Source organism: Pan troglodytes, chromosome 6 (genome assembly GCF_028858775.2).
Source record: "Pan troglodytes isolate AG18354 chromosome 6, NHGRI_mPanTro3-v2.0_pri, whole genome shotgun sequence".
In the NCBI taxonomy this organism is placed as follows: domain Eukaryota; kingdom Metazoa; phylum Chordata; class Mammalia; order Primates; family Hominidae; genus Pan; species Pan troglodytes.
Window position 1 is genome coordinate 171,996,806 of NC_072404.2, and position 25,052 is coordinate 172,021,857.

Here is a 25,052-nt window from a genome sequence, read left to right on the forward strand (position 1 = left end):
AAGGTCGCATTCCTGGGTCCTGGGCGGACACGAACCCGGGGCCCGCGCATCCCAGCGTCGCCGCCGCCAACCTCCGGCACCGCGCCGACCCGCGCGGAGTCTCCCCTCCATCATCCGCGAGGATTTCCCTTTGGAGTCTCGCTCTGTCGCCCAGGCTGGAGTGCAATGGCGCAATCTCGGCTCACTGCAACCTTCGCCTCCATGGTTCAAGCGATTCTCCTGCCTCAGCCTCCGAGTAGCTGGGATTACAGGCGCGTGCCACCACGCTCAGCTAATTTTTGTAGAGGCGGGGGGTTTCACCAGGTTGGCCAGGCTGGTCTCGAACTCCTGACTTCAGGTGATCCACCCGTCTCGGCCTCCCAAAGTGCTGGGATTACAAGCGTGAGCCACCGCGCCCGGCCGGATTTCCCTTTTAAATGTGAAGGCACCTCCATGCTCATCGCGAGCCTGACGTCCACGCGGCGCCCACCCGCGGGCGCGCCTTCCGCGGGCGCGCCTTCCCCGGGCGCCACCTGCCCGGCTGCCCCCGCACCCGGCTCCGCGCAGCTCTGCGCGCTGTCGCCCTCCGGCCAGCAGGGGGCGCCGCCCGCCCGCCCCGCGCAGCCGCCTCTTCCCCGGAAGTCCCGCCTCGGCCGGAAGTCGTGCGTCCACGCGTTTCGAAAGATGGCGGCGTCCAGGAGCGCGTGAGAGGGCGGGCCGGGCGGCTCTCAGGGACGCGTGGTCCGCATGAAGCGCAGAGGCGGGCGCGGGCCGCGCCGCGGTCCTGCTGGCGGTGGGGAGAAGGCCCTGAAGAGGCTCAAGCTAGCGGTGGAGGAGTTCGTGCACGCGACTTCGGAGGGCGAGGCTCCCGGGGGTTGCGAGGGGCGCGGCGCCCCGGTGAGCTTTCGCCCAGGAGGGAGAAAAAGCCGTAAGGAACTGAGGAAGGAGAAGCGGCACCTGCGGAAAGCACGCCGGCTGCAGAGGACGGCGGGCCCCGACCAGGGTCCCGGCCCGGGAGGCCGAAGCGGAGCCGAAGAAGCCAGCGGTCCCCGGCGGGACACGGAGGAGCGCGCCCGCCCAGCCCCTAGTCGGGACCCCTCGCCTCCCAGGAAGCCGCGGCCGTCCCGGGTCAAGGCCAAGGCCACGGCCGCCACCGCAAAGACCAGACCCTCCGCAGCCGCCACCGCCGCTGCCCGGAAACGGGCGCTTTTAGCGGCCAACGAGGAGGAGGACCGAGAGATCCGGAAGCTGGAGCGTTGCCTCGGTTTGAACAAGCGCAAAAAGAAGGACGGCAGCAGCTCCGTGCCGCTGAGCTTTGCACGCGACGGTCTTGACTATATTCTGGGAGCCCTGGAGTCTGGGAAAAATAGCGGCTTGTACGACAGCAGTGGTGAGGAGGAGGAAGATGCCGGACACACACTCCCCGAAAGTGACTTAGAGAGTGACTCCCAGGACGAAAGTGAGGAGGAGGAGAAGGGAGACGTAGAAAAGGAAAAGAAGGCGCAGGAAGCAGAAGCGCAGAGCGAGGACGACGACGAGGATACGGAAGAGGAACAGGGGGAAGAAAAGGAAAAGGGAGCGCGGGAGAAAAGGAGGGGGAAGAGAGTCCGTTTTGCAGAAGATGAAGAAAAGAGTGAAAATTCCTCGGAGGACGGTGACATAACGGATAAGGTATCGTGTGAACACTCTCTAGGCCCTCTGGGATTTCCTTCAAAATAACGGGACAGGGAATGGGGCGTGAGGCAGAAATGACACAGACTTGGTGACTTGATAATGGTTTCAGCTGAATGTGAGTAAATCGAGTACGTTACTCTATTCGGTCTTCTTTCATGTTTTTAAATTTTCATAATGTAAAGTTTAGGAGAAAAGCAATATAGAGACATTTTTATCCCGGGGACTTAAGGGCCATTTCCACAGTGCAGCATCTTCGTTCTGTGTTTACCAGCCCAGGTCTCTAAACCTGTTAACCCTACCTCATCTGTTAAGGCCTCTTTCGAGTATCCGAGGACATCTGCCGTGCCCGACTTTTAGAGTGAATTTTCTAAAACTCGAAGCTGATTTACAGCACTCCCTTAGATAAAGTCCAACATTGAATTAAAGATAAAGGCTGAGGCGGGGCAGATCATTTGAGGTCAGGTGTTTGAGACCAGCCTGGCTAACGCGGTGAAACCCCGTCATTACTAAAAATACAAAAAACAGCCGGGCGTGGTGGCAGGCACCTGTAATCCCAGCTACTTGGGAGGCTGAGGCTTGAACCAGGGAGGCAGAGGTTGCAGTGAGCCGAGATCGCGCTACTGCACTCTAGCCTGGGCGAGAGAGCGAGACTCTGTTTCAAAGAAAAAAAAAAAGTTCAGAATCTAGGACGTAGCAATCAAGGCATTCATGGGCTGTCATCTTGCATATTTTATCTCAGCGTTCCTTTGCATGTAGCTCATGGTTGGAGGCAGCTGTGTGGAATTGCCTGCATTTCCTTCTCCCCACATCGCACTAGTTCTATGTATGTAAATATTCAGCTTCTATGTATACAAATATTCTTTATTGAACCAGGTTTAAACTACCTAGCAGTGAGGATCGTGCCTTGCAAATGTTTGTGTCCTTAATGATTTGCAAACACCACCACCCCCCTTGATAATTTAGGAAATGGCAGTGAGTTGGTTTTGATTTTTTTTTTTTTTTTTTGAGACTGAGTCTTGCACTGTCGCCTAGGCTGGAGTAGTGGTGCAGTCTCCGCCCACTGCAAGCTCCGCCTTCCAGGTTCATGACATTCTCCTGCCTCATCTCCCAAGTAGCTGGGAGTACAGGCGCCCACCACCATGCCCGGCTAATTTTTTGTATTTTCAGTAGAGACGGGGTTTCACTGTGTTAGCCAGGATGGTCTCGATCTCCTGACCTCGTGATCCGCCCGCCTCAGCCTCCCAAAGTGCTGGGATTACCGACATCAGCCACCGTGCCCGGCCGGTTTTGATTTTTATCATATAAACTTAGATATTACTTTTAAACAAGTTTGAAATTATTTTTAGGACACTTTCCCTCCAAAACTAGCGGTATGTCTAATTTAGGTGCTTGTATGCTACTGTGCCTGCAGTAAGTTAAGGCCGAGCAAAAGCGCAGTAGATAGGGCTCTGTTGGAGTTGAGCAGATACCAGAGGTGCACAGCTGGGTCTGAAGAGCTACACAGGGGAAAACGAGATGGTGAAATGTATTATTAATAGCATTAATGGAAATAATGACAGGCACAGCCTGGTGAGTGGAATGTTTACCCATATACTAAGCACTCAATAAATCTGATGTATTTAAGCAGCAATGATCAGTAGCAGCTTCCACCAGTTCTTGGAAGTTTAATATTTAAATGCATATATGGCAAAGAAAAAACACAGGATTTGGTCAGTGTAAATTTTTTGTAATTTATTTCTCTTTTCAAGCAGAGTCTTTGTGGAAGTGGTGAAAAGTACATCCCACCTCATGTGAGGCGAGCTGAGGAGACAGTGGACTTCAAGAAAAAGGAAGAACTAGAAAGGCTGAAGAGACATGTAAAAGGTCTACTTAACAGGTGACCTTGTAGTATTGTTACACTGTATCACTTAAAGAGGTTGTCTGTTTTCTAAAATGTAGGAATTATCCCAGCAATTCAAATAGAAGTGATGGGGACAGTTGATTGGATCCTTTCTGTTCTTGGCTTGATGCACCGAGACCCATGAGACCCATACCTCGAGAAGGAGAGGATACCCGACTGTTGGCTACTTTGAATCCCTTTAGGGTTTGAGAGCAGCCCAAATGCTCACATTGTTATTCTGAGAAGCAGGAAGGAAAGGGGCAGAGGTTCTTTGTCTAAGGACAGTGTTGGAAGGACTGGCCTACGTCCCCTCTCTGCAGAAACACATTCACCTGGTCTTCCATCCTCCTTACTCATTGCTCATGTCTGCATTTTGTTGTTACCCACTTTAAGAACAGAATATTTAAAAAACTGATTGGAAACCATACAGGTGGGGCTTTGTCAGTTACGCGTGCCCATCAGCTCTTTGGTTTTGAGGATGTGTGTGTGTGCATGTGATTCTGTGTAGGTTTTTTTTTTTTTTTTTTTGAGATGGAGTTTTTGCTCTTGCTGCACTGGCTGGAGTGCAATGGTGCTATCTCGGCTCACTGCAATCTCTGCCTCCACCTCCCGGGTTCAAGCAATTCTCCTGCCTCAGCCTCCTGAGTAGCTGGGATTACAGGCATGCGCCACCACACCAACTAGTTTTGTATATTTAGTAGAGACGGGATTTCTCCATGTAGGTCAGGCTGGTCTCAAACTCCCGACCTCAGGTGATCCGCCCGCCTCGGCCTCCCAAAGTGCTGGGATTACAGGCGTGAGTCACCGCACCGGGGCAGTTCTGTGTAGTTTTATCACATGAAGATTCGAGTCACCACCACTGCAATTGAGATAAAACTCACCACCATCTCTCCCCTGCTGCCCCTCCGTGGCCTCACCCACCCCCTTCCCCCTTGTATTGCTTTTTGTTCCCTGTTATCCTGAGAATGTATGTAAACCTCTATTTCAGTGTCGAGTTCAGTGTTAGCACAGGTTCACAGTGAGTAACCTTCCACGTACGTATGTGTGTAGTGTCCCCCACTACCCGTTCAAACAGAGCAGACTTTTCTAGTGTTAGGAACTAAGGATTTTTGTGCCACCTAAGAAAGAAAAGGTTAGCATTTTTTCTAACAACACGTCCTAAGGCTGGACCCTGCCTATGGGATATCAGGTCAGAATATTCAGGGGAATATCCTCACGTATGTTTCTGTAGACTTAATCCAGGGTATGCCTCAGTGTGGCCACATTTCATCTTGTGAAGACAGCAATTACATTGTTTTGGGATTCCAGAATATTATGTGGTTATGAATAATATATGCTGGGTTATTGGGGCAAGATAAGAATAGTTAAGGGGTCAAAAGTGTACATAAAAATAGAATATATTGTTGGTATGGGTAACTCTTTAATTTTTTAAAATTGAACTGAAAATTCCTAATTGGAAACATTGTTGCTCTCTGTCTTTATAATTCTCTGCAGGTTGAGTGAACCCAACATGGCTTCCATCAGTGGGCAGCTGGAGGAACTGTACATGGCCCACAGCAGAAAGGACATGAATGACACCCTGACCTCCGCTCTCATGGGTGCCTGCGTCACTGCCTCGGCCATGCCCAGCAGACTGATGATGGAGCATGTTTTCTTAGTCAGCATCCTTCACCACACAGTTGGAATCGAGGTACAGTTGTACCTTTTCTCCAGGCTGTCACTAGTGTCTCATGGTGATTATTTTAATGATAGGCTTGATAAGTGCGTAATTGTATGCTGTGGGTGGTTCTTGTGTCAATTCCTTTTTGTTCTGAATAAATACTCTATTGTCTATGTCATGTAGTTGTAAAGAGCATTCAGGAAGTACTTGATTTTGCTTAACTTTGCTTTTTTGTTCTGTCCATTCTTTTTTTTTTTTTTTTTTTTGAGACAGGGTCTCGCTCTGTCGTCTAGGCTGGAGTGCAGTGGCACGATCACAGCTGCAGGCTCAAGTGATCCTCCCACCTCATCCTCCAGAGTAGCTGGAACTGCAGGCGCACACCACCAGGCCTGGCTAATTGTTTTGGTGGGAGCAGAAGTGGAGTCTCACTCTGTTGACCAGGCTGGTGTCAAATTCCTGGGCTCCAGTGATCCTCCTGCCTTGGCGTCCCAATGTGCTGGGATTACAGGCGGGAGCTGCCATGCCCAGCCCTGTTCTGTCCAGCCTAGCATGTCTTTTATGTTAGTTAATTTTCTTCTCGACTGACATCTCAGACGTGCCTTCATTTCCTTTGCACTTCTCCCTTAACACTGATTTATTTCAGATGTTTGGAAGATAACGGTTGGTGTGGTCTCACTACTGAGGTGTTGGTATTGATGGGAGATGTGAGAGCACTGGGGCATGGAGCTGCCTGGACATGTTCAGGGAGACCTGGTGCCCTTTCTGTGTCGTGGCCCTTTCTCATCAGTGAAGTGGGCTTTTGTCGGGATTGAACTGAACAGTGTACAGAAAGCATCTGGCACCCGACAGGTGCTAAGTAAATGTCCACCCCACCCCCACATCCCTTTCGTATTCTTCTTGCTCCACAACCCTTGTGGTTAAAGTCAGAGAGGCTCTTTGGTGATGGCCCTGGTTCCACAGTCACTGCCCTCTTCTGGGCCTGTTCTTTCTTAATTGAATACAGGAAAGTCATAACACTCCCAGTCAGTATCCCAGTTCCCCCAAGGTAGCTGATTTCAGATGTGTCGAAGGAAATCCGTCCAACTAAAGGAGATTGTTTTGAGGTTGGTGAACGAATGGAGGGTTGGGTCAGTGAGGCTTAGTTTTCCCATGATACAGTATTTACATGCAAATGCAGTGTTTAACCCATTTGGATCTTTAAATGATACAGTCTCTTTTAATGGTGGTTCTCTTAGTTTTTTGCCTTCTGACAGCTCTACTCCAAAAAATAGGCCACAGCAGCACAGCATCCCTAAAAGTCTAATTCCCTGGTGTACGTTTATATACTTTCGTCTCCTCCTCACCTTTGATCCCAAAGTGTCCCGGTGAGATCAGGGCAAACCTTTACTGAAGCCTGCTTTGCAGTGCAGCAGGCAAAGCCGCTGAAGCGCTATGTGAAATTCCCAAGATCACATGTCTTGTTAAAAGTACACAGAACTTGTTTTCTGGGCTCCTAGGCAAGCATGCTTTCTACTGCAATGCTAGTCACATTCATTTCATTTTTATATTACTTTCTCTCAATTATAATCTTAACAGTTATTTAGAGTCTTACCGAGTGGGGTCTCCAAAGCTTGCTTTAAGATGCACATATTTGCCAGCCAGGCACGGTGGCTCACGCGTGTAATCCCAGCACTTTGGGAGGCCGAGGCAGGTGGATCACGAGGTCAGGAGATCGAGACCAGCCTGGCCAAAAAGGTGAAACCCCGTCTCTACTAAAAATACAGAAAAAAATTAGCCAGGCATGGCGGCGGGCGCCTGAAGTCCCAGCTACTCCGGAGGCTGAGGCAGGAGAATGCCGTGAACCCGGGAGGCGGAGTTTGCAGTGAGCCGAGATTACGTCACTGCACTCCAGCCTGGGTGACAGAGCGAGACTCAGTCTCAAAAAAAAAAAAAGATGCACGGATTTGCCAAAATGAAGTAGCCTTCTTGTCACTGGGGCTTCTGTGCTGAAGGCGGCATGGGGTGGGTGGAGATGCTGCCTGAGTGCAAAACATGCTGCACCGCGCACGGTCTGTGTCACTTAGATGAGCTTGTGCCTCCGAGTCTTCCTGTGTCCAGTCGTTAAGGTCAACGAGTTAGTTCATGTAATAGGCATAGGAAAGAGCTGGCCCACAATAAGCGCTCATTGAAGGCTCATTATTTATGTACAGAAGGAGATTTTCGTGTTTTAATTCTGTTCTTCCTCTGGCTGGCTTTTCCTACCACTGCAGATTTCTTTGTTGTTGCTAGATAATGTTCTGATCCACATTTTTCCATGTCTAGCAGTAGTCGCATGGTGGCAGCTTTTTGAAAGGCCTGTGGGGCATTAGGAAGCTGAGGGCCGGAGAGAGGGGCACAGGCCTGAGCATCTGAGTGCAGGACTCTTCTCAGCTACATTGGTCATCTCAGATATGAAAATCTGCACCAGCTGCTTTGGGAACCCTCTTGTTGTTTATTTTTTATTTCTAAGAGCTGTGCTCGTTTTCATGTATGAGCATGTGGGAGTCTGTTTTCTTGTCATTACAAAGTGATGGAATCACTGGGTGCCATTCCTGGGCCCTGTGATTACCATAATCAGGGCCATTCTGTGACTTTCTTGGTACCTCCCTGTCCTCCTAGAGGACACTGGTATGCTTCAGCTGACTTAATCATCAGAATGACCTTAGTATAGGCAGTGTATCAGTGAGTTACAGGAAAAGCCACAGACCGTGACCACCCACGCACATCAGGAATTTACTTGATTGGAAAACATGAGATTATTGGGCCGACTTTCATTTAAACCTTTGCTAATTGCATGAAGGACAATGAAATGACTTGTTCCGAAGGGAAGTCATTACAGTACTTTAGTTAATGACATCCACGGAAACTTCTGCCAGCGTGTGATGAGCTTTCAGGGTGCTGGCTCCATTCAGCTGCTCTCAGTCCTGTACCGAGAAAAACATTCTGTGTTAAAGACAATGGTGTCAGCTGCTGAATTGCTTCTGTAAGTCCTTTAAAACTCAGAAACCCAATCTATGTAGATTCATGTTAAAATTTCCACGTCAGAATTAACGTACAGGATGTGCTTGAATAACTACCAACATGCATTTTACTTATATTCTTAAATGTTATGCTGTTATATTTTATTTTGAAGACATTAAATGGAACTTCAGATTTAGAATTTTGAGAAATTTTGATGTAATATACATCATTGAAAACATACAGCTGGGTGCGGTGGCTCACGCCTGTAATCCCAGCACTTTGGGAGGCCGAGGCGGGTGGATCATGAGGTCAGGAGATTGAGACCATCCTGGCTAACATGGTGAAACCCCGTTTCTACTAAAAATACAAAAAATTAGCCAGGCATGGTGGCAGGCGCCTATAGTCCCTGCTACTCGGGAGGCTGAGGCAGGAGGATGGCGTGAACCCAGCAGGCGGAGCTTGCAGTGAGCCGAGATCGCACCACTGCACTCCAGCCTGGGCGACAGAGCAAGACTCCGTCTCAAAAAAAAAAAAAAAGAAAGAAAAAGAAAATATACATGAATATGTCTTATGCCTGAATTTTTATTGACGTCTGCAGAATTCTAATTTACTTTTAAAAATTATATTTGAATGTAACATGGTAGCCATAATAGAATGTGTCTTCCAGTTTATCTTCATTGAAGGGGCTTGAATGGAAACTACAGGTTGGCTTGGTTAAGTCTCAGGTCTTTACAAACTGAAGTGTATATCCATTCCATCAGAGCTGGCCTCCAGGAAGTCACTGTGGCCTCCCGCCAGTCTGTTGCCTTTCTCTGGATTCTTCTAGCGTTGATTTTTTTGCAGTCCAGCAATGATGTCTGTGTACTTCCCCATTACATTCCAGACTGTCTGGTGGATCTCAGCCTTGCCTGCAATTTTCACTGACACCCTTAGATCTCCATCCAGTCCTGTCTGGATGGCCCCTGTTGAAGCTTAATAACCCCTGAGCTGGTTTTGTCCAGCCCCACTAGCTTGCTGCCCCTCACGTAGTTCCTGGTTACCCAGACCAGAAACCTGGGAGTCACAGACCCTTCAGCTTTTACAGCCGGTGTCACACACTGCCATGCGTTGCTGTGTTACCCAGGCCCTTCATCCCTGGTCCAGCGCAGCTGCGTTATTTAGGCCATCATCTCCTGGCTGGGCTGTGGGGGTCACTCTGTGTCACCACCATGTCCCTGCTTCCGCCTTCTCCCTCCAGCCCCAGCTTAAGTTGAGATTTGACGGAAAATGATGACACGATAGTGTTGCCAGCAGGACTGAAAACGACTGTTTCTGCCTTCAAGTTTTATTATCTCTGTTTTACACAGTGAAAAAACAGGGTTCCAGGAACTTGCTGAAGACCACACAGACCCATGTGCAGGTCTTCTCATCCTTCAGTCCACAGTTATGGAATTTGGGATAAAATGTACCAGAACAGCACAAGGAGAACACTTAGGCCTTGCTTAGCTCCACCAGGCCCGGCAGTTCCTGGCCCCAGTTCCGCCCCTCAGGGCAGTGTCTGGTTTACCTGCTGGTACCCATCAGGGCCCAGTGCCCCTCAAACCACTGGCTGAGCCAAGTGAGTGTATTCACAAGCTACCTTAGTGCCAGAGACTCAGCCCTGGGAAAGTAGGGCGTCTCCTCTGTGCCACCTGGAGCCCTTCCAGAGATTATTAAGTACCTGTCTATTTGGCAACCTCTGATATTCAGAATGTGTTGCGTTTATCTGTTTTAGAAATCACTCGTATTGCTTCCTTGTAAGAAATGAATTTGGGGTAAAAATCTGCAAAAAAATCTTTTAAGAAATGAATATTGTTAGGTAGTGGAACTTTTTTTTTTTTTTACACAGTCTTGCTCTGTCGCCCAGGCTGGAGTACAGTGGCGCAATCTCAGCTCACTGCAACCTCCATCTCCTGGGTTCAAGCGATTCTCTTGCCTCAGCCTCCCAAGCAGCTGGGATTACAGGCATATGCCACCACGCCCGGCTAATTTTTTGTATTTTTAGTAGTCACGGAGTTTTACCACGTTAGCCAGGATGATCTCGATCTCTTGATCTTGTGATCCACCCGCCTCAGCCTCCCAAAAGTGCTGGGATTACAGGCGCACACCACCACACCTGGCTAATTTTTTTTTTTTTTTTGTATTTTTAGTAGAAGCGGGGTTTCACCATGTTAGCCAGGATGGTCTTGATATCTCCTGACCTTGTGATCCACCCACCTCCGCCTCCTAAATTGCTGGGATTGCAGGTGTGAGCCACCGCACCCGGCCAGTAGTGGAACATTTTGAGAGACATAGGTGTGTTTTTAACATCATTTTTAACAGTTTTATTTTTCCAAGGAGTCAGAACGGCTGCTGGCCAAACAATGCCCCTTGGTTGTTGATTTTAACAAGACGAAGGTGCCCTTGCGTCCAGGCTGGGGCACTCTGGCCGGCTGCTCTGGGTTGCCGAGGGATGCCTTGTTGGAATGCCCTGCCTTGTGGCACTTTGTTAATTTAGAAAGTGCCAGTTCTGTGTGTTGAAGGAGAAAGGAAGGTTTCTAGGAATAACATAATGATCTTTTTTCTGCGTGGTTCTTTCAGGTCGGTGCCCACTTTCTGGAGGCAGTGGTGAGGAAGTTCGATGCCGTCTATAAACACGGAAGCGAAGGGAAAGAGTGTGACAACCTGTTCACCGTCATTGCCCATTTATACAACTTCCACGTGGTACAGTCTCTCCTCATCTACGACATTTTGAAAAAACTGATTGGAACTTTCACCGAAAAAGATATTGAACTGATCTTGTTAATGCTGAAAAACGTGGGTTTTTCATTGAGGAAAGATGATGCTTTATCACTTAAGGAACTGATCACTGAAGCCCAGACCAAAGCCAGCGGGGCAGGCAGCGAGTTTCAGGACCAGACCAGGGTACGCGTGCGACGCTTGATCTGCTTCCTAAGTCCCTAAAGCTCACAAACTGGCCAGAACCTAAAAATCAGTATCTGGGGTAAATATTACACTTGCTTTCCTAGTGATTTCTGTTTTTTCTGTCTCATCCTGTTCTCTGGCTTTAATATGTGAATGGACCTTATTCCTTTACCAGAAAAATATTTTGTGAATTTAAAAACTGATTTATGTAACATTCATCCATTAAAAAATGCTTACCGAGGAGGCCACAGGACATGGGGCTCTAGGGTCAGCCTGGGTTGGACTTTGGGCTCTGCCACTTGACAGCAGCATAACCTGGGTCTTCCGAGCCTCAGTTTCCCCCTCTGTAAAACAGGGACTGATCACAGCTCCCACCTTGTGTGCCGTTCAGATGATGAGATGTGTGGAACCGCGTGTTCCTGGGAAGCCGTTTGGGGAAGAACCCGAAAAGGGTTAGTTTGAGAGCCTGGAGGGGGCGTCACAAGAGAAAAAGGCAGAGTTCAGGTCTCTGGCCCCTTGTTAATTACTGCAGGGAATTGAGGGTTTTATCCTAGAGGCATCTGAAGGGTCCCAGCAGGTGAATGACAGGTTGGAGTTTTCCTTCTGATGGTCACTTTGACTCCAAGGCAGAAAGAGGCATGAGGTGGTCGAAGTCAGGAGGAGTTTTGCAGGAGCTGGGGAGTAGGTGGTGGCAAATGTTGGGATCGTGGCAGTGGGTGTGGACATGGGCGTCAGAAGTGACCAGACCTCATGTGGATTGGGGTGAAGGGAAGAAGGGCTCAGGGTCACCCATCAGGGGCACAGGGGACTGTGCAGGAGGGGATGAGGATTTAGGACAGGCACCTCCATTTTTGAAAGACTGGGTTAGCTGTGAACAGAGTGGGCTGAAGGGATATGGGGCTGCTCTCGTAGAGGGGGTCCTGGGAGCCATGGAAGTGGGGGGACTTGCCTGGCAGCAGGTGGGCTGTGAAGAGGACCTTCAGGTTAAGGAGCACTGACGTCTAGCTGCAGGCAGGAGGGAGAGCTGGCAGGTGAGAAGGAAATGAGGATGGTCCCAGGAGCCAGGGAACACTAGTGTCCCCAGGAAGAATTCACGCCCGTGTGGGATCCTGAGGACCAGCAAGAGGAGGAAGGGATTTGCATTTTGGGCTGAATTGTGACGGCGGTCCTGACTGGCTTATCCTGGTCCCCGGAGAAGCCAGTCTGAAGAGGAGGGGGCTGGAGAAGGGAATGGGAGCAGCAGGCTCTATGGTGGTTTCAAATGGAGAAGAGACAGAAAGTACATTAGTGGCCGCCTAGGGCTGGGGAGCTGGCTGGGGAGTTGGGGAAATGGGGAATGGTTGTTAATGGGCTTGGAGTTTCTCTTCTGGGGTGATGAGAAAGTTCTGAAATTGATTGTGGTGATAGTTGCACAACTCTGAATGTGTTAAAAGCCACATAATTATATACCTTACATGAGTGAGTTTTATGCTATGTGAATTCTGTATCAATAAGAAGTTGACATTTGGGGACATCTCAGAGGGTATGTGGGAATTCTTTGTGCTGTTCTTGCAACTTTTCTGTATGACATTACTTCCAGTTTTAAAGTTAAAAAAATTACAAGGCCAGTGGTAGGAGAGAGGATGTCCAGAGCAGGTCGCCGGGGGCCAGGGTGGGAGCAGGAGCGTAGTAGAGGCCGGGGTGGCCGAGTAGGTGTGGACGGTGCGGAAGGGTGAGGTGTGTGGCGAGCAGAAGGGAAAAGTGAGATCTCTGGGGAGTTTGGGTTCCCACTTGACGTTGGGAGACACATTTCCATTTTGAAGTATTAGGTAGCCCTGAGTAAGCGGCTGAGACTAGTTTAAACTGTCTCTGCCTAAAGGCTGTCCTGACTTTGTATCGTGGCAGTGGCGGCCATGTGCATCAGGTGTGGTAGATTTCTTGCCAACTTGAATGGGCCATTTAGACTGTTTGAAATGATGGACTTTCCATTTTTTCATTTTTCTTGAAGATTCGGTTTATGCTAGAGACGATGTTGGCCCTGAAGAACAATGACATGCGCAAAATTCCAGGCTATGACCCCGAGCCCGTGGAGAAGCTGAGGAAACTGCAGAGAGCTTTGGTGAGTCAAGGAACTTTCAATTCTGCTTTGCTCAGAGCTTCCGTGTCAGCATGAGCCTGTCATGAAAATCAAGAAATAGTCAGACCTGCACGTCAGGGTGGTGTCTGGTGAGTGAGAGTGCTCAGAGACAGAGTGAACGCGGCTCGGTTTTCCTCAGGGGCTGTCCCAGTGGTCTGGGCGCGCTCGTGCAGAATGTCCGTGTGTGGGGAAGCCCATGTTGGGCGAGCGTCCTCTTTGCCTCACCCCGGGTGCTAAGCTTGGGCTGCACCATTGGATCATCCGATGCTTTCAGAGAAGGCCAAGTCCCCATCCGGACCAAGGAAACTGGGAAGACGTAGGTCCTTTGACTCTCTCTGACATGCAGCCAGGATGGAGACTGGGGCAGCCTCCCTGTCGGAGTGAGTCTTTCAGCCCCTGTCATCTCAAGTCCAAATCATTGCTGACCCAGGCTCTTCCAGGCATGTGCTCACCTGCCACTGAGCCTGAGGCAGCTCTGTCACTCTCTCCTGTTGGGACAGCTTTTCAAACACAGCGTGTTTGGGGTGATGGACTCTCAAACACAAAACACTGAGTTTACCGCTAGTTTTGGCATTTTTCCAAACAGGCTAACCGTCCCAATTGCCAGTGACCCATTCCAGTATTCATGCACCAGAAATGTCATGGTCAAAAACAAAAAGCCACCAGTGATGGAAGGACGGAATAGGAACCAATTAAAAGCATTTCATTAGCTCCTCTCTCTTCGTCAGGTCCGCAACGCCAGCTCAGGTTCTGAGACTCAGCTTCGCGTCTCCTGGGACAGCGTCTTGAATGCGGAGCAGACAGGTCGCTGGTGGATTGTGGGGTCCGCCTGGAGTGGGGCCCCGATGATCGACAACAGTCACCACACGCACCTGCAGAAGCAGCTTGCGGGGACGGTAGGGACACCCATGCTCAAGGCTGCCAGGCAGAGGCACCCCCCTGTGTGGTGTGTGGTCCCGGCTTTACCTGGAGCAGCTCTCTTACTGTTCTTGAATGGTCACTGAAATGTACAAGGTTTATTTGGAGGCCTTACAGAAATTGCTATTAATATTACATTGTGATATAATTATTCCATTTCTGTTGTATCTTTTTATTGGACTTTAAAAGATCTAAAAGTTGAATGGCACGGGGCAGGGCAGTGCATGAGGACCTGAACGCTCACGGGGCAGGAGTCTGTTGCTGAGACCCCTCAGGCTGCCCCCTTGGGCTGTGCATTCTAGGCTACAGGCTATGGATTTCACATTGTGGAAATTCAAGCCCATTTTTCATCCAGACTTCCCTTGTTAGCCCCTCATGTCCTTCCCTGTCCCAGATTCTGTGTCAGTCATGGTCACGGTTTCCCAGGATCTGCCAGTGACTGGTTCTCTGTTTTATTCATCGTCGCTTGCCCTGAGGTTGAACCACGACTGAGAAGCCTCCTACATGAGTGTTTTCTCCCCCAGCGGCTGTGGCTTCACTGTGTGTTCCCCTTGCACAGAGGGGCGTTGCCCGAGAGTGGACTTGGTGCCGACGCTCATCCACCCACATAGACCTCACAGTTCTATTCAGTGACACTGAAGTACAGTTTGGCATCTCTCGGGAGGCAGTTTGCATGGAGACATGCGTATGACTTGTCCATTCATCATGCTTCCAGGTCAGTTCAAAGATCCTAGAACTCGCCCGGAAGCAGAGGATGAACACGGACATCCGGAGAAACATATTCTGCACGATAATGACAAGTGAAGATTTTTTGGATGCTTTTGAAAAGCTTCTGAAGTAAGCATTTGTGTGCACATTTTGACCTATTAATGAGATGCTGTAAAATAAGTAAGTTGATTTGCTTTTTGAGTTTTGGACGACTGAGTCTGATGCTGCTTAGGGAGGACTGGGCTGTTCTCATGACCATCCGCTCACGCTGTTGGATTCGTGCATCTCTGGGTTAGTCATCTTGTTCCTATTAATTTGCCTCTAGTAGTTCCTCATTAGAACATTTTATGATATATAAAGATTGGGGGTTTGGGGGTTTTTTTTTGAGACAGGGTCTTGCCATGTTGCTCAGGCTGGAGACTGGGGAGTTTTGACTGAAAGTATCTGATGACCTTGTCAGTGGCTGTTGGTTGTCATGAATTGCTTAAAAATACATAAATCTTCATAATAAAGCTATTCTGATTCTTCATTTAAAACATCCTGGTATAGTTTCTATAATTAGTTGTAATAAGATTTTAAAGATCCTGTAATCCCAGCTACTTAGAAGGCTGAGACAGGAGGATCACTTTAGCCCAGTAGTTCAAGACCAGCCTGGGCAACATGCTGAGACCCCATCTCATTTAAAAAAAAAAAAAAAATTTAAATGTACCTGTGTAGTTTTATGAGGTACTTCTAAACAATGTAATGTTAATACATATTATTTTATTTGCTTCAAACTAGGATGAAATACAGGGAGAACATGGTTCCTTTTAGGATTCTGATAATTAGGGTTTTATTTTCTAAACTGGGGTTTCTAGTTGAAGTGGAAGTCCTGAGTTTCCTTTGCCTCTCTGTGGCCTTGCTGTTTTGCTGAAAACATCCCATCTCCCTAGTTACCCTTTGTCTCTAAAAGGGCTCTTTTGAGGAGAACTCTTATTCTCTAGTCAGCGGGTCTAGCTTATCCTTTGTACTCGGAAGGACTTCTTTTATTTTTCCTCTGGTTGACTTCATGTTTTGAAAATTTTGACCTATCAAACTACGTGTATTAAGCAATAGTTTTTCCCATTGTTATTCATCAAAATCATGAGTTATGAATCTCAGCTTTTAATCAACATGAATTGATAATCAATGCAGCTGAAACTCAGTTGGTTCTTTGGGCCGCCTTTGCCGCCTGCGCTGCCTTCACCTGAGTGCTCTACGTGGGGCTGTGCTGTTTGCAGTGGAGCTGGTGCTTCTCTCCTGAGGTACAGAGTGTCTGCCTCTGTGCAGGGCGGCAGCCTCAGCCGCATTCGGATCTCACCAGAAACTGGAAGCAGCCCACATGCCCCTCAGCTGGGGAAAGGATAAACCATGAGACGCCGTCTAAGGGATACTTACTACTTGGCATCACGAGGGGCAAACTCCCAAGGCCCCAAGAGCATGGTGACTCTCGAGTGTATTCTGCCGTGCAGGAAGCCACCTTGCCCTGAATCTATGTGACAGAGGCAGAGGCAAAACTAGAGGGACAAAAGCAGATTAGCAGTGGCCCACGGCAAGGGTGGCTCACGGCCCCAGGTTCTCGCGGGTGATGGAGAGTTCTGTTTCGGCATTGCCGGTGGTGACCTGACCATATGGGCTTATCCACACTCAGGACTCTACACTACAAAGGATAGGTTTTACTGTGTGTGAGCTCTAACTCAAGTTTTACAAACGGCGGCTGGCACCGTGGCTCATGCCTGTAATCCCAGCACTTTGGGAGGCCAAGGTGGGTGGAACACCTGAGGTCAGGAGTTCGAGAGCAGCCTGGCCAACATGGCAAAACCCCATCTCTACTAAAAACACAAAAATTAGCTGGGGGTGGTGGTGGCACCTGTAATCCCAGCTACTCGGGAGGCTGAGGTACAAGAATCACTTGAACTGGGGAGATGGAGGTTGTAGTGAGCTGAAGTCATGCCACTGCACTCCAGCCTGGGTGACAGAGCAAGACTGTCTCAAAAAAAAAAAGTAAGAAAATGTGAAGTCATTGCCATAGCAGGAACCAGCTCTAAGGGCACACACGATTGAGTCAGTTTATTGTCAGCCGGGCACAGCTGTCGACTTTTGCAGCTGGCGGGGGACCCCCTAGATGGTCTTGTCTCCTCTGACATTTTGCCACATTGTAGGAGAAGCTGAGGACCAGAGAGGTTGTGACGGGGCTGGGCCCCTAGCTGGTGTCTGCCGCTGCCTCCACCTCCTTTACGTGGCTCGCCTCTAACCAGACCCTTCCAGGCGGGAAGATGTTCCCCTGAGAGGTATCAGCCATTAAACTTTGGAAGTCGAGTGATGTTCCAGTCATTGCTGTTCTGTTTTCTAGGCTTGGACTTAAGGATCAGCAGGAGAGAGACATAATTCACGTTCTCATGGATTGCTGCCTTCAAGAGAAAACTTATAATCCCTTCTATGCTTTCCTGGCTAGCAAATTCTGTGAATATGAAAGGAGATTTCAGGTAGCTTAGTGCGGAGGCACCAGTTACATCCGCTCTACTGTTTTTTCCACACTGGCTGCCTGGCTCAACCCACCTGCAAAGGAGTTCCCCAAGTCAGGAGGCCCCTGATATCCCCGTCACCTGGTCCACGCTGGCTGCCAGGCCACCTTCACTGGGAGCGGAAGTGGGAGGGCTAGAGGGGAGTGTCAAGGGTCCACCATGTCCTCATGTCACCTGCTTCTGCCACAGATGCAGGCAGTGTGGCCAGGCCAGCAGGAGCACCTCGTCGGTTCACAGTGCACCAGTCTGTTCTGATGCCCCTCGCTGTGGCCTTTTCCTTAGAATGTTCTGTTGGTATCTGCTGATTTGGGGGGAAAAACTGCACCAGAAAGAGATTCTTGTGAAGCTGTTTGGGACTGTGCTCTATAGGCAAGAACAGTGAGGCCACCACTAAAAGTCTTGATGTTTAGAATATTAAAAATAAGATAATAAGAAAATACCTTTAGATTATGTTGTTAGTGATATATTATAATAATTTGTGGCCGTTTGCCTTTTTTCTCCTTTTGACTATGATACTAGATGACTTTCCAGTTCAGCATATGGGACAAATTTCGGGACTTGGAAAACTTGCCAGCTACGAATTTCTCTAATTTGGTTCATCTGGTGGCCCACTTGCTGAAGACAAAATCGCTTTCCCTTTCCATCTTAAAGGTTCGTGTAACGTGTGAAAATATTGAAAGCAATGGAAATGGGAGTGTAATTGTTTACTACCTGGTAAATCAGGTCCTGTTTTACCAGCGTATTTTCTTCGATTCTGATTCATCTGAAAAGTGCTTGCATTATCCTAGCCAGCACAGAAAACGGCCAGACTAACAGGTGCTACAAATTGATCTGGTAAATGAAGGCGCCGCTGCAGTTCTTTTGCTAATCTGAATGAATGTGTTTTGGAGCTTGAGGTTAATTTGCTGGTCCTAATTATAAAATCCTGAACTGGTCACTGTTAGTGAGGAGAAGGGTGGATGAAGTAGGGCCTGGTCTCCTTAGAGGTGAGGTGAGTTTGCTCACGTTGATGTAAGGTGTTTTAAAACTGTAGGCTTTCTCCTGCCCTGCTGTGTTTTGGGACTTTGCAGTGGACCATGAAACACAGACATCTTTTTTCCCCCCCCAAGATGGGAGTTGCTCTGTCGCCCAGGCTGGAGTGCAGTGGTGCAATCTCTGCAACCTCTGCCTCCCGGATTCATGCGATTCTCCTGCCTCCGCCTCCCAAGTAGCTGGGATTACAGGCTCATGCCACCACGCCCAGCTAATTTTTGTATTTTTAGTAGAGACGGGATTTCACCATGTTGGCCAAGCTGGTCTGGAACTCCTGACCTTGTGATCTGCCCTCCTCAGCCTCCCAAGGTGCTAATATTACAGGTGTGAGCCAGTGCGCCCAGCTGAAACCTAGACATCTTATCAGGTGGAGTTGGGGTTCGATGTGGGCCTGTAAGGCTTGGATGGTGGGACCAACAGACTCTGAGTAGCCTAAAAAAAATTGGAGCGCCTGGGGGGCAAAGGGAAGTGAAAAGCAGAGATAGTTGAGGGGCGTTGACTGCAGTGGCCCAGACCCACAAGACAGCCGCAGCCACAGCTTCCCGTGTGTTTCTGTGTGTCGTGTGCAGTTCATCAGCATGCCCGCTCCAGTTCACCCTGCGTCCCTTGCTGTGTGGTGTCCAAGTTTGGCCACTGTACTGAAAATGAGGGCACTGAGCCTTACGCCCAATCCTGACAACTGGAATAACTTAGCTCATGGAGGAGGCGTTGCTCCCCTTCCGCTCCCCTGCCTTGCCTTTCGCTCGCCCAGGCATTGCGCTCATCCTGGAACAGCACGGATGCTACCACCGATGAGCGGGAGAGGCGTGGCAGGAGCACACCCTCAGGCGTAGAGTTTTAGAGATGCCCCCCCGCCCTGCCCCTCCGGGCTGCTCTCCTTCCGAGTTTCTCTGTGTTTCGACCATGCTTTTGTGGTCTCGCCGCGTCCTCGGGTCTGCAAGCACCTGTGATGGTGTTCGGCTGCGCACCTCCCTGTGGGTAGCATTCCCGTCACCATGCGTTTAGTCCCCTCCTCTAGCTCGCTGACATTCAGCTAAGATTGCAGTGGGTCCACGTTGGCGCCCGTGAGTCTGTTCTGGGTAGCATCCTACTGTATACGTATTCTTCAGTTTATATACTTATTTATCCTACTGATCCGTGTTTAAGTTATTTCTGATTTTTTGATAGTTTTCTAGGGGAGAGATATATATGGGTTAGTCTTCTAGAAGTAAATTTTATATATATATATATATATAGTTTTAATTAGGGGATGGGTACTTCTGGGAATGGAGGTAATTTATGGTTCAGTTCTAGATACTGAATTTCTGATTCATAAGGTGTATGCCCCGGGAATTCCACTCACACTGCTGAGTTGTTCTCAACGGTGGCTGTGGCCGGCCACACCTCTGCCAGCAGTGTATAGGAATTCCCAAGGCCCACATCCTTGCCAACAGGCGTTCATTTCTTAGCTCTGGAAATAGCTTCTTAAATCAGGGGTAGAGTGGGGGAAGGCGGGAGATTAATTTTTACTCTAATTAACTATATTACAAATCATTGAAAAAGTTGGCTAAATCAGTGTAACTTTATTTTTCTCCATGTCCTGACCATTAGGTAGTTGAATTCAGTGAATTGGACAAACCCAGAGTCCATTTTTTACGAAAAGTATTAAGTATCCTATTAATGGAAACGGAAGTTGAAGACCTCAGTTTAATTTTCACAAGGTATGTGCCCCACGCTTTCCGATGAGACATGGAAGAGAAATGAAGAGATTGTTTTCACTTGTGTTGATTTAGAAACATGAGGTTGTACTATACGTGTAGCTTAATCTTTTCGGTTTTATTTTTAAGCTGGTATGCATTAGATCTGGGGAATAGAAACTTGTCTGCTAGCAAACTAACAATGATTGTTAATAATAAAATATGTTAAGAAGTTCTTAATTGAGAATTTTATTTTTAAAAGAAACTGGTTATGTCTCACTATGCGAGATACCCAGGATTGAGATCTAGGAGAGGCCAGCTCAGCCCTGACGTGTGTTTATACGATTCCTTTCCAGAGTATCTGACAACCCAAAGCTGGGGATGTTACGTGAGGGTTTGAAGCTTTTCATCAGCCACTTCTTGCTAAAGAATGCACAGGCCCACAGAAGCGCCGACGAAGCCAACGTGCTGAGAGAGAAAGCTGACCTTGCAACGAAGTGTCTGCAAGGAAAAGCTTCCCTGAGAATGTAGTCAGGGAAGGAAGGAGGGCAGGTGGCCCTTTGACTGTAAAATATCCTTTGTAAACCCAAAGGCTTATTCTGTTGCCTGCGTGTGAATGTTTGGTAGAGCTATATCATTGTCTGTTAATGTATTATATTTTGAGATTTTTTTTGATCTAAGGTTTTATTGTTTGTATTTCAAGCCATTTTCAAATAACTGTATCTTGGGGGTGAGAGGAGAAGGAGGGAGGGAAAAAGGGTCAGGCACACTGGACAGGGTTCTCTAAGCAGTGAGGCTGGTGTGTATGATTGTCTTAAAATTTTTTAATAGATATGGCCGAGCGTGATGGCTCACCCCTGTAATCCCAGCACTTCGTGAGGCCAAGGTGGGCAGATCACTTGAGGCCAGGAATTTGAAACCAGCCTGGGCAAAACTCTGTCTCTACTAAAAATACAAAAATTAGCCAGGCATGATGGCACATGCTGGTAATAGCAGCTACTGAGGTGGCTGAGGCACAAGAATTGCTTGAACCCTGGAGGTAGAGGCTGCAGTGAGCCAAGATTGTACCACTGTACTCCAGCCTGGGCTAGACAGTGAGACTTTGACAGTGAGACTGTCAAAAAAAAAAAAAAAAAAAAAAAAAAAAATTAATAGATAAAACAGGCCACTAGAGGGTGCAGTTATAAAGAAATTGATGAGGTTTTTACCTTTTTAAAATATTGGTTAGAAGTTCAAAAACCATCCCTTAAAGGTGATTCTTTTTTTGAGACAGAGTCTTGCTCTGTCACCCAGAGTGGAGTGCAGTGTCCTGTAATCTCAGCTCACTGCAACCTCCACCTCCCGGGTTCAAGCGATTCTCCTGCCTCAGCCTCTTTAGCTGGGACTACAGGGCACGCCACCACGCCCAGCTAATTTTTGTATTTTAGTAGAGACGGGTTTCACCATGTTGGCAAGGCTGGTCTTGAACTCCTGACCTCAGGTGATCCACCCACCTCGGCCTCCCAAAGTGCTGGGATTACAGGCTTGAGCCACCACGCCCAGCTTAAATGTGATTCTTGATACTGTTTTAAGTATTTGGGTTGCAGTTAACTTTGGCAAAGTCAGTCGACATAAGCCCTGTGGATATGGCCTTATGTACACTGTAATGCAGACAGGTGCTTTTCATCATTCATGTAACATTCTCACACAGTTGAGGGTAGTCATCTCCTCACCAATTCCAAATTGTAAATGTACTTTCTTAAACAACTCTGAGGTCACCAAACAGTAGTTATTTGACTGTTAATAGGTGCTACTTGCTTGCAAGGATTTGGAGATGTAAACATGAAGAAAATATAGTTACTGCCTGCAAAGAATTAACATCTGTCTAGTGGGAGAAACAAACACACCCCACTCACTAAGTATGGAAAACTGATTCTGGGAGGAAGCAGAAATGTCCCTAGGTAACAGCATGTATTGCAGATACCCAAATGTTTATTGTTTTCTCAGCCCTTCAATTTTGCTTTTCTCTCTCAAATGCTACAGACTCAGTTTAAATCTTACCTTTGATTGTTGAAAAAAGTCACTAAGATGTGAATACAGAATAGACATTGAGAAGTTATATATGTCCAAAACTCATCTGTCCAGCAGTCACCGTCCTCTTCAGAGTGGTCACGTTGGGCAGATGGGCACAGGTGCTGGTGATGCCCCTCCTGGGCAAAACGCCCCATTTGTGGCACTTTCAGATACTATTTATTTGCTTTTTAAGAGAGAGACAGGCTCACTCTGTCACTCAGGCCAGAGTGCAGTGGCACGATCATAGTTACCGCAGCATCAAATTCCTGGACTGAAGCAGTTCTTTTGCCTCAGCCTTGCGGATAGCTAGGACCACAAGCAGTAGACAAGATCTCCGTATGTTATACAGGCTGGCCTCAAGTGATCCTCTTACCTTGGCCTCCCAAACACCGGGATTATAGGTGTGAGCCCCCGTGCCTGGCCTCAAATTTTATTTTAGCTCTACCCTATGGCAGTTTGTGTTTGGAAATCGTGATGTGAAGTCATCAGTATCTGTGCATATCTCTAAACTAATGGTTTAAGCTTTGAAGCATGCGCAAGCAACATGAACAACTGAATACAGAAAGTAACTGAAAGCAGCACAGAGACTGTGTCGTCCCTACAGACTTCTAACCCTGCATTCAGCAACATCATTCGACCCGAGGCCAGATTCAAACCCTATGTCTTCTAGCAGGTTCTGAATTTAGAGGACAAATAAGGTGACAGGTACTAAGAGAAGAGTGAATTAAGTGAAAATCTTCCCTTTGTTAAGGAGCTTTTTAACAAGAGTGTCTTTGCTGGGTGGTGATTGGGATGTAACAGATCAGTTCTACTGGACTTGTAGCTTGATAGTGAAATAAGGAGCTTGGGCTAAGGTATAAATCAACACACTGCTTCCTTCCTCCAGAAGGTCTTACTGTGAAGAAAAAAATGTCAGTTGAACTAAATTGTGCTTCACGCCTCGGTAGATTTGCATTCTGATGCAAGCCCCCAACCTCACAGACCAAGAGGATCCCTGGCTGCCTGTGAATGGCCCACATTTGAGTGGTGCTAACTTGATGTGAGTAGGCATTAATTATGGGTGCGGCTACTAAGATGGGAAAAACTATCACGACAGTGGCACCACCTGATTTCATGATGTACCATATGCAGTAACCCATGTTTGAGGTACAGAATTGAAGCTGATTTTTCTGCAGAAGATGAATTTCTATAAACAATCCCATTTTTATATTTTATTATTAAAACAAAAATACCTGTCTTTGCTAGAGAGTATATGTATGACTTCAATTATTAGCTATGGTTTCCATTTAGTATATGGCAGATTGCCTGTAAGTCTGTTCATTTTAACAACATACGGGGCTGGGCACAGTGGCTCACGCCTGTAATCCCAGCACTTTGGGAGGTTGCGGGTGGATCACTTGAGGTCAGGAGTTCGAGACCAGCCTGGCCAACATGGCAAAACCCCGTCTCTACGAAAAATATAAAAATTAGCTGGGCATGGTGGCAGGCACCTGTAATCCCAGCTACTCGGGAGGCTGAGGCAGGAGAATCGCTTAAACCTGGGAGGCGGATGTTGCAGTGAGCAGAGATCGTGCCATTGCACTCCAGCCTGGGAACAAGAGTGAAACTCTCAAAAGCAGAAACAAAAACCCAACATATATGGGCTGTTAGATAGTAATTGTAATTTAGTATAAATAGTAAATGAGTACATCTTGATTAAAAGCTATGAATTCAGAATTGCTTTTAAATATATAGGGGGTTTTTTGAAATTTATTACAGTGCAATTGAAAATACACTTAAAATACTGCAGGATGCTTAGTGCTCAGTGTTATGTATGAACTTGTGGACTTTACAATGGAGGTTGAGAACTGCTAATGTATAGAATGACTAAACAGCTGTCTTTCAGGGAATCTCATTTTTAAAGGTATAAGGAACAAACTTTAATGTATTGAAATGCATAAATAAAATTTTTTATATTTTGTTTAGAGTAACAGTGAATGTTTATTTTGAAAGACCAGCTTGGCCGGGCACGATGGCTCACACCTATAATGCCAGCACTTTGGGAGGCCGACGCAGGTGGATCACCTGAGGTCAGGAGTTCGAGACCAGCCTGGCCAACATGGCAAAACCCTGTCTCTACTAAAAATACAAAAATTAGGCGTAGTGGCAGGTGCCTGTAATCCCAGCTACTCGGGAGGCTGAGGCAGGAGAATCACTTCAACCCAGTGAGGGGAGGTTGCAGTGAGCTGAGATTGCGCCATTGCACTCCAGCCTGGGCAAAAGAACAAGCCTCCGTCTCAAAAAAAAAAAAAAAAAAAAAAAAGCTTTGGTGGTAAACTGAGGTCTATACCTTTCCTTTACCTTTTAAAGAAGGCTACTTAGCTCTATGATTTAGGAAGAAAGATTCATTCTCTCCACCCCCAGAGAGAGAGAACGCCCAGGAGGTGGAATGTTAACCACTGGAGAACTTGGGGAGGTTTATGCGGGTGAAGCGTGTTCTTGGAACTTTTCTGTAAGTGTATAATTGTTTCTAAATAGATGTTTTGAAAGCATTCATAATTCAGAACTCATTCTATAAAGATCTAAAATATACTATTTTTTTACAAAAGTAATTAAGCAAACATTCAAATCACCTTTGCCTCCTTCTTAAAAAACTGCCTAGGCCTTAGCGTACATCTGCCAAGATTTACCTTAACTTTAGGGTGGGTTGGTTTCCTTCAGCTTGGTCAGGTGACCGCCTTAGCTCCCTGTCGCACTACCTGCATTGGCAGGGGAGGGTGGGAGAGCTGGAGAACGGAAGGAGGGAAGGTCCTGTCATTGACCGTGCTCAGGGGCTTCGGTATCAAGAACTGCACTGATGATGGGCTTGGTGTCAGTGGGTGTCCAAATTACCCAGGCACCTGCATCCCTATAGGGTTGAATAGAGTGTATAGGA

At 47.7% G+C, this 25,052-nt stretch overlaps 1 protein-coding gene across 2 annotated transcripts; it reads left to right on the forward strand.

The window, feature by feature from the left end:
* The first annotated feature begins 622 nt into the window (after window positions 1-622).
* Window positions 623-20,761, forward strand: NOM1 (nucleolar protein with MIF4G domain 1). Of its 2 annotated transcripts, none has more exons than XM_054655420.2 (11): window positions 623-1,650; window positions 3,405-3,529; window positions 5,027-5,222; window positions 10,770-11,093; window positions 13,081-13,191; window positions 13,938-14,105; window positions 14,843-14,964; window positions 17,207-17,339; window positions 17,898-18,029; window positions 20,001-20,110; window positions 20,443-20,761. In XM_054655420.2, the coding sequence occupies exons 1-11, from the start codon at window positions 727-729 to the stop codon at window positions 20,615-20,617; spliced, it is 2,520 nt and encodes an 839-aa protein (XP_054511395.2). In that variant the 5' UTR covers window positions 623-726; the 3' UTR covers window positions 20,618-20,761. The 2 variants fall into 2 exon arrangements, with proteins under 2 accessions (XP_054511395.2, XP_016813991.3); XM_016958502.4 differs by having other exon boundaries at window positions 639-1,650; window positions 3,402-3,529.
* Window positions 20,762-25,052: the final 4,291 nt, after the last annotated feature.

Excerpts from the sequence above, each read along its gene's own strand:
- NOM1 (XM_016958502.4), top strand. The coding sequence starts at position 727 with ATGAAGCGCAGAGGCGGGCGCGGGCCGCGCCGCGGTCCTGCTGGCGGT. Across the intron at positions 3,530-5,026 it reads GTAAAAGGTCTACTTAACAG|GTTGAGTGAACCCAACATGG; the intron begins GTGACCTTGTAG and ends AATTCTCTGCAG. Across the intron at positions 17,340-17,897 it reads AATATGAAAGGAGATTTCAG|ATGACTTTCCAGTTCAGCAT; the intron begins GTAGCTTAGTGC and ends CTATGATACTAG.